At 36.4% G+C, this 9,082-nt stretch overlaps 2 protein-coding genes across 2 annotated transcripts in view; one reads left to right on the top strand and one right to left on the bottom strand.

The window, feature by feature from the left end:
- The window catches only part of LOC110035337 (reticuline oxidase-like), a 2,055-nt gene extending 771 nt beyond the window's left edge, over positions 1-1,284 (top strand). The window contains exon 2 of the mRNA XM_020739573.1: positions 6-1,284. Within this exon, the coding sequence (XP_020595232.1) occupies positions 6-1,105 (1,100 nt within the window). The 3' untranslated portion in view covers positions 1,106-1,284. The remainder of the gene's footprint in view (positions 1-5) is intronic.
- A 2,666-nt stretch (positions 1,285-3,950) lies between these two features.
- Positions 3,951-8,025, bottom strand: LOC110039457 (WAT1-related protein At3g30340-like). Its single transcript, XM_020744518.1, has 5 exons — positions 7,786-8,025; positions 6,892-7,008; positions 5,688-6,093; positions 4,263-4,414; positions 3,951-4,184 (listed from the first exon to the last, which is right to left on the bottom strand). Exons 1-5 carry the CDS (start codon positions 8,016-8,018, stop codon positions 4,049-4,051), a joined length of 1,044 nt encoding a protein of 347 aa, XP_020600177.1. The 5' UTR covers positions 8,019-8,025; the 3' UTR covers positions 3,951-4,048.
- Positions 8,026-9,082: the final 1,057 nt, after the last annotated feature.

The following is a 9,082-nucleotide window of genomic DNA, read 5'->3' as shown; positions in this document are numbered from 1 at the left end:
CGGCGACATCGCCGGCGGAGGATTCGGTCTTCTCTCGCGCAAATACGGCTTAGCCGCAGACAACGTATTGGACGCCATTCTCATCGCTCCGGACGGACGGATTCTAGACCGGGAAGCCATGGGAAAGGAGCTCTTTTGGGCCATTCGTGGTGGCGGTGGTGGGACCTGGGGAGCGGTTTATGCTTGGAAGATTCAGCTCCAGACCGTTCCCAACCGGGTCTCCGCCTTTATCGTGAATCGGTCCGGTTCAAACCGGGAAGTGGCAGAGCTGATCGATGTCTGGCAGAAGGTGGCTCCGGCTCTTCCGGATGAGTTCTATGTTTCGTGTTTTGTGGGTGGGAGTCTACCGGAGTCGACCGGGTTCGGAATATCGGTCACGTTCAAGGGTCTATATCTCGGGCCGGTTCGTGAGGCACGATCAATTATGGCGGCTCGGTTTCGTGAGCTCAACCTACTCGACCGGGAGGTTCGAGAGATGAGTTGGATCGAGTCGGTGGTTTATTTCTCGGGTTTAAAGAATGGTAGTTCGGTTGAGGATCTCTTAGACAGAAAGCTTCATACCAAGACATTTTTTAAAGCCAAGTCCGATTATGTTCAAGCTCACATAGACGTGGAGGATTTGACCAAAATGGTCAATATGTTGTCAATGGAGCCTAAGGCTTACTTGATTATGGATCCGTATGGAGGATCGATGGCTCGAAGAAGGATCGATGATCTACCATTTCCGCACCGGAGTAAGAATCTTTATGCCATTCAACATTTGATCGAGTGGACTCGAGCTGATGATGGAGGTAGAGAGGGGTATATTCAATGGATAGGAGAATGGTACGAGTTTATGGGGCCGATGGTGTCACGCGAGCCGAGGGCCGCTTATGTGAATTATCTTGATCTAGATTTAGGGCACATGGGAGGGGGGTCGGATTGTATGGGGTGCGAAGATCACGTAGAGAAGGCAAGAGAATGGGGGGAGAGATATTTTTTGGGAAATTATGATCGATTAGTTCGTGTGAAGACGATTGTTGATCCTGATAATGTGTTTTGGAACGAGCAAAGCATACCGCCGTTGACATTAAGTCAACGGCTTGTGGGACATGGCATGGTATAAGATTTTAGGGTTTAATTATTAATTTTAATTTGTTTTGAGTGTAAAATAATTGCATGATACTACTTCAAAAATTCAACACCGGTGTATTTAATTTATCAGTATGTTGCTTATTTGGATGTACTTTTAATGAAGCTTTGTGCAGATAAGCTAAGAGCACAAATCAAAGAGGCCACCGTCAAGAAGCCAATTTAATTACGTAATTGCATGCTGTCCAATCATTTTTTTTATATAAGATTTGCATACATACCAATCAATTATTATGGTAATTATGCATCTAGCACCTAAACTTCATTATACATAATATATATATATATTAAAGATTGATTGACGGTCGGAGACAACAGGTCAACCTCTATAGGTTGAACTGAACGAGGGGCGGACCACCCTTCCAGTCCTTGTGCTATTCAAATTCTTCTGAAAGGGCTGAGGTTCGAACCCCCAACCTGAGGGTCTTATGCCAAGACCGTTACCAATGAGTTAGGGCTCGCGTGCGGGCATACGCGCGCGCGCGCGCGCACACACACACCAGCCACACAGGTTTCTGGTACAATGTATCAGGTATTGTTGATTATCTTGCTTCTCATGGAATTACTACAATTCTAGGAGAAAGACATACAATTGCGCAATTGCAAGGACTAGCGTGGAATTTAAAACCCTCTGATCAATCCACAGTCCAAATTCCACATCAATTACATACCGATCAAAGGATTGACATACTCTCCGTCATTCTTTATCAGACTATACCACCAATAAACCACCTCCCATTGCATACCATTCCACCAATGACACGGAAAACCCTGAGCCTGATAATAATGATGAATTAATCTACATGGCTTATGAAGATGATCCTATTTGGGACGATGATCCTCATACTGAAGATATTCCCATTTGGGATAACTCAGCGAAGGAAGATTCAGATGATGAATTTTCCTTATGCTTATATATAAATTCATTCAACAATGAAATTTCTCAAATTTTCCCGGAAGGTGGTGGGGAAAGTGCTTATGAAATCTTTGATTCTGAAAATTTTGATAACCCAATCCTATGTCTAAAAACTCCACCAAAACTTGAACTTGAACCTCAATTTTGCCATACCTACATTGAAGATCAATTAGCTGACCTTGAGCTTATGTTTACATACCTTTCACCTCTTTTCTTCTTTATCTGTTAATAATTATCTTATGGATTACAATTGTATTGCAAAGCTCATAATTAATGCTTTCAAAATCATGATGTGATCTCAGACCACCATGATTGTGACATCCCTGGATGGTGACTTTAAACACTCTAAATTTCCCTAAAATATTATAGACAATAATTAGGTGAAAAAAAGTGCATGAAAAGTTGAAATTGTTATGAATTAATAACTCATTCCTGTTTCAATTTAATGCACTTGCACATAATGATGATGAAATCTAGGCATTGTTTTTGCTCATTAGATTCATCATTCTTAAGTTATTTTGTAATCACTCATGCTCTCATAAACCCAAGCTTTAGCTTGGAGTTTTCAATAAAGCCAAGCTTAATTGACTCTGAACTTTGGCTTTAACTTGGAGTTTTCAATTTGTTATGTTCTACTTTGTGCATTATTTAAATATCAAATTTATTGCATTTTTCTAGACATCCAATTCTCATTGGATTGATAAGTTATTAATAAGTGCAAGTTGTCCTTGTTTGTAGTATTTTTTATTATAAATTAATAATTGAATTCATTTCTCCTCTTATGTATCTTATTAGGCCTGTATAATTTCTTAGAGTGATACTGTGATAATATTTGCCATTAGGCGTAATCTCATTTTCTTTCTTCAAATGACTCGTGTTCATTTTTTTTCATCATAAATTATTTATTTAATATTTATATATCTTTTAATCTTAAAATTGATTAATCTTGAGCCAATAAGATTTCTCTTGTCAAGTTTCTTATTTTGATCATAATTATATTAAAATTAAATAATAGTTAAGTCTCCCATTAATGTTTTGAAATTTTTAAGTGTGCTTCAAATCTTTGATTTGGGCTCATTTAGAGTTCGATCGAACTATTTTAATTTTGGTATTCAATTCAAATATATATAAATGCTAAATTTGGAGTTCAAATGGTTGTAAATTGACTTTATAAAGTTTTGATTTGAATCAGTGCTTCGTCAAGATTCACATTTTATCAAGTGGATTTTTTTTTTATAACATATTAATGTGTTGAATCCGATTTTCTCATGGCTGGCACCCAGATCATGCTAACAAGTTTGGGAACAAAAATAATAGAGAGATATATAGTAACCAAGTATACCTTTGATTTGAGGGTAGAAATGCAAAAAGTAATAGATTTTGGTGAAAAATTTAGAAGAGGGAATAAGAGAATTAAGTCATTGGTCCGATATAATAACCGGAACCAATAGCTTTCCAACGGATACCACCCATCCATTTCTAATTCATTAATAACCAACGAGTTTACGAGTTTACTCGTCGGTTAACCAACAATTTTCATTTCCGATGAGTGACATCGACAATCTTTACCATCAAAATTTAATATATTAGGAGTTGACAGTAGGTACCATCTGAAAGTCATCGGCTTGACTTAACTGACATTCAATTGATCATCGATTTTCCCTCTGCCATTTTTAGCAGTAATTCCTTTAGTGAAACAGTACAGCAATCATCTTCATGCAAATCACTTCCCCCTGGCGTGATTCACTCTATTTTTATGCTTAAGAGGCAGCCTATGGACATCAAATCAAGGTGAAGCATTCCTTGCACTAATCATTTCTTAAATCCTATAATTTGGTGAACCTTAATTAGCATTTACTCATCCAGCAAGCAAAGTTTAATCAAAATCAACCTTCCATCCAATCACAAGTATTAATTTCCAACTCTACGATAAGTACAACTTGGCAAGAAAAATGTGTCAACAAAAAGTTATTCCATGAGAAAGTAAAAAATTAAAACTTGTCACACTGCCTGAATAGACTCTTTAATTGTTCTTCCTACACCTTCAATTTGCTTTGCTTCTATTACCTGAGTCTCTTTGTTCTTGCCCCACAAAAGGATATAAAGCCCAGCAATTACAAGAACAGATCCCAAAAGACTGCATATTACAGAAGTAATAAGTGAATATAAATGTTCATGATTATAATATTAAGAACAATAATAATCAAATGATTACCTTCCAAGGTGCAATGGCTCACTGAGAATGTAAAGATCAATGACACCAACAATAATTTGGGTCAATGGATTAAAAGCTGCGGTAAAAACCGGACCTTTTTGTTTAATGCACCATGATGATGCCAACAAGCATATTCCCGAACCCAGCAGACCCTGAAAACATGAACTTTATCAATAAATTTGCACCCTAAATTACAGAAAAATTTTATGTCTGGACTCTGGACGCAGGTCTACGTGTGGACTCTCAATAATATATCGTCATGCTTGCTATATTGGACCCACCTAAAAAAATATTAAAATGAAAACACGGACTCCTCAATAACCCAAAAAAAACCCAAAATAACTTTCACAGTGTTATTTCCGGGTTACTCTTCAATAACCCCAAAATAACAACGCGGGGGTTATTTTGAAGTAGGGCTGTCGAAACGGCTTGTTGTTCGCGAACAGCTCGTGTTCGGCTCGCTAAGAAGCTCGTGTTCGGCTCGTTCGCTAACTTAACGAGCCTCGAACAATAATTTGTTCGTTCGTGTTCTGCTCGTTTTGGCTCGAAATACAACTAATCAATTATCAATCAATTATATATATATGTCTCATGAGTATTATTTTTAAGAAAATTAATTGACTACAAGGCTACAAAGATTTATAATCAATTAAAAGTATTAATGAAGAAAATAAAATAAAAATTATTAAATTTGATTCAAATGATGTTTTAAGATTCAAAATTATTAAATTTGATTCAAATGATGTTTTAAATCTTGCCCCAAACCTTAACTTCTTATGGCTATATGATTAGGGTTGTCAAAAAGTCTCTTTGTTCTTGAACGACTCGTGTTCGGCTCACTAAGCAAACGAGCCGAACACGAACACACTTTTTGAGCTCGAAATATAAACGAGCCGAACACGAGCTGATCCTGGGCTCGCTCGCGTTCGGATCGTTTACACCCCTATTTTGAAGTTATTTATGAGTTGTTTCGGGGTTATTGGAGTGAAATATGTGAGTTTCTTTTCAATAACTCCAAAATAACATCTGCGGTGTTATTTTGAGGTTATTGAAGTGGAACTGCGGAGATTATTTTGGAATTATTTCGGATTTTTTGAAGTGGAATATGAGTTTCTCTTCAAAAACACCGAAATAACCTCAAAATAACGTCTGAGGTTCCATTTTAATGACCCTGGAATAACATTTGCAATGTAGCATATGTGACGCCATATTATTGGAGTCCGCACGTAGAGCTACGTCTGGAGTCTGGCATAAAATTTTTCTCTAATTTACAACAAGTATGGCCCCATATACTTTATTTTTTAACTTATAGACTATTTTCATCAAAATGTTATATATATCTTTGTTTATTTTAATTTGCAATATTTTTTATTAGTCCTATATATATATACATATGTTCTGGATCCCAAATCAGCTTTTGCTTACCATGTATAACACAGTAGCAACCTCCATCTTGGACCTGAACAACCAAACTGAAGCCCCCCTCTGTGTAATCAAGCTCAGCACCAAAACCTGTAAAAAACTTTGGAAGAACATGACTGCAGTGCTGGTGTATAGTGCAGGATAAATCTTCAGTATCTTAGACTGAACAAGGAACCAAGATGACCAGCAGAAGCAAGCTCCAAACAGAGCAACAGATCCCAGAACCCATTTCCAAGTCCTGATATGATTGATGGACTCTTCTTGTTGCTGGGAGGATTTGAAGTTGTCCGGAGGGCTTGTTAGGGCCGTTCCCTTGTATAGTGTTAGTAGCATTGCGCCTGCTACGCATACTGTGGCTCCCAGTATCTTCATCTTCCCACTTTTTATCTTCAGATCCACTCTCTCAAGTCTGCAGTATTGTGGGGTTCTGGAGCTGTTCAGTTCTCAAACCTTGGGGCGTTTATTCCATGAGGACACCAGAATTAAATTTATACGCGGGGCACCCACGTGCTAAGTAGGCCCCACTGTAATAGACAGGTTGAATAGGTTTTATAGAGGAGTGAGGCTCACTTGCCACATGACATTTACCTACTGGACTCTAGACGCAAATTTTACTTCCATGTCCTCATGAAATAAATTTTGTGTTTTATTTTCTCCTTATTATTATTATTATTATTATTATTATTATTTATGATGAAGTGGTGGAAATTAGGGGTGTGAATCAGCCGAACACGAGCGAGCCCAAGCTCAGCTGGTGTTCGGCTCGTTTATATTTCGAACTCAAAAAGTGTGTTCGTGTTTGACTCATTTGCTTAACTAGTCGAACACGAACAAAATGTTGTTTTGACAACCCTAATCACTTAGGCATAAGATGTTAAGGATTAGATTAAGCTTTAAAAATTATTGTTTTTATTAAAACATCTTTGAAATCTAATTTAATAATTTTTATTGTATTTTCTTTATTAATACTTTTCATTCATTATAAACCTATTCTGTCTTGTAGTCAATTTAATTTTTTAAAAATAGTGCTCATCAATAGATTAATGAGCAGTATTTCGAGCCAAATTGAGCCGAACACAAACGAACAAATTTTAGTTCGTGTTCGGCTTATTAACTTAGCGAACGAGCCGATCACGAGCTTCTTAACGAGCCGAACACGAGCTGTTCGCAAACAACGAGCTGTTTTGACAGCCCTAGTGGAAATAACCTGAATGGCAGGGCTATGAGAAAAGTCATGACAGGAACCATGTTGAGGAAGGCACAGGCGAAGGTTGTTGAAGTGCATTGTAGTCCCAGATAGAATAAATATTGGGTGAGGGAGACGCTGCGAGAAATTAATAAATAATAAGACAATAAAAAAAAAAAACATAAATTTAATAATTTCATATAAATAATCTGAATATTCTTCATATAATTGTCTTAAGAAAAATAAAAGCTCATGAAAATTTATGAACGAAATTATTTTCAAAAATTTTTAAAAAATACGTGATTATTATTTTATAAAATACGAACTTTAATAATTTTTTTTTTTAAGCAAAGACAAAATAAACACTAATGAATCTTAATTTTATTTTCAAAGAATATACTTATGAGTTGGAGTGCTAAAACTTATAACTACAAATAATTAGGGCACCTCCAACTTATTAAAAAATAACTGTGAAGTTGCTGAAAAATAATCTGATGTTCAAAAATGTGGGGTGACTATTATAATTTTTTTTTGAAAAATTCAGATTGTTGCCACCGCTCCTAGCCAAGATTGATGAGAAAATACAGATTTCAGCGGTAGCTTTTAAAAAAAGCTAATAAAATACAATTTAACTAGAGAGACAAAATTGCACCTCACAACCACTACACCGCCGCCCCAAACAAACCATGCCCAGATTTTTCAATAAATCTATGATTTTTTTATATAAACATTAAAATTTAATATTTTTTTCTTATATAATTTAGTCAATTTAATAAATTTATCTTATTTAAAAACATTTTTTTATTCAATACTTAAAAAAAGACATATAATGATTTTGCCCATCCTAAAAGATCACGTTCATTCACCCTTACTAGAATATATATATATATATATATAGAAGAGAGTTTAGATTACCCAAGCAGAGCGCTAAGAAAGATATGCATAACTATCGCAGTGGTGAGCTTCAACACAGCCTTGCGCTCGCGCACATAGGCCACAGGAGCCATCAACAAAGTAGCAACAAGCTGCCTAAACATAATCAGAACCAGATGATTCATCCCTCCATCAATCGCTTTCTTCACCATTACATTGCCCACCGCAAAAGCCGCTGATACCAACACCATCACTACCACTTCCTTCCATCCCATCCTTCCAACCCCAATTCTTCTTCCTTCAACTTCTGAGACAGAAGAGCTTTCATGCATCTCTATTTAAGCTCAGGCATAACATGTGTCCTGCTCCGCAATGGCAAAGCATTGTCAGCCATGATGTTGCCGGAAGCATCAGGGCTCTTAATTAGCGGGAATCCACGTTTTAATTGTTAGGTTAAGCGAGATTAAAGATAAAATGCTTTTCTTTTCATTTCGAATTTTGAGGAGAATGTTATCCTGTTTTAGTATCAAATGCTCGACTCCATGAGGAGATATATACCGAGGCAGGTAGTAGTTTTCGGTCACATGGGAGTATGGTGCTACAAATAGTGTTGTTTAGCTTTGGCCTTTTCAGCTTGAGAAATGTTATTGCTAACTGTGGGCGGAACCAATTTCTTTTTTTAAGGAGGACCCCCTCTAAATATAATATGAGAGGGGCTAGGATAACAAAGGGCAAAATTATATTTCAGAAGGGGCAAAAAATCAAATTACGAGCAAAGACCAAAATTGTCCTCTCATCAAGGGCAGACCCAGGTAAGGTGGAAGGGGGCAATTTTGCCCCTTTTAAAACATAACTTTACATTTCATTACCTTAATCCCTCCCACGTTGAATCCAGGGGGTTGTTTGCCCGCTCACCCAACCTCTTAGGTTGGGTCTAGGGGGAGTCTTTAAAATTTAAATTTATTTAATACAATATTTTAATTATATTTTGTTCCGAATCAAAATATAAATATAATGAAATAAAAATAAAATTAGAAATTAAAATAAAATTGATGACGGATGGCTTTTAAACTTCCATCAAATCATCATTAAGCATCTATATTGTGTTAGCTAAGAAATATTACTTTTGTTGATCCCTCACAATGACATGGCTTAGAACAAAATCTATCTTCTCGTTAGGATTTTTCCTTCAACATGCCATTCTTCTGTGCATTTATATCATGAATTTCATCATATCTCAAATCTATATAGTATATACTCAGTTATACCATGAATATATGGTCTTTAGCACTCATAATTATAATAATACTGAAGACAAACAACCAACTAAAACTAGCAG

This window comes from Phalaenopsis equestris, unplaced genomic scaffold, assembly GCF_001263595.1.
Source record: "Phalaenopsis equestris unplaced genomic scaffold, ASM126359v1 Scaffold000002, whole genome shotgun sequence".
NCBI classification, from domain to species: Eukaryota; Viridiplantae; Streptophyta; class Magnoliopsida; order Asparagales; family Orchidaceae; genus Phalaenopsis; species Phalaenopsis equestris.
Note: the sequence above shows the minus strand (reverse complement) of the source record. Positions and strands in the feature narration are given on the sequence as shown.

Excerpts from the sequence above, each read along its gene's own strand:
- LOC110039457 (XM_020744518.1), bottom strand. The coding sequence starts at position 8,018 with ATGGGATGGAAGGAAGTGGTAGTGATGGTGTTGGTATCAGCGGCTTTT. Across the intron at positions 7,009-7,785 it reads TTTCTTAGCGCTCTGCTTGG|CGTCTCCCTCACCCAATATT; the intron begins GTAATCTAAACT and ends AATTTCTCGCAG. Across the intron at positions 4,415-5,687 it reads TTGCTACTGTGTTATACATG|GGTCTGCTGGGTTCGGGAAT; the intron begins GTAAGCAAAAGC and ends TCATGTTTTCAG.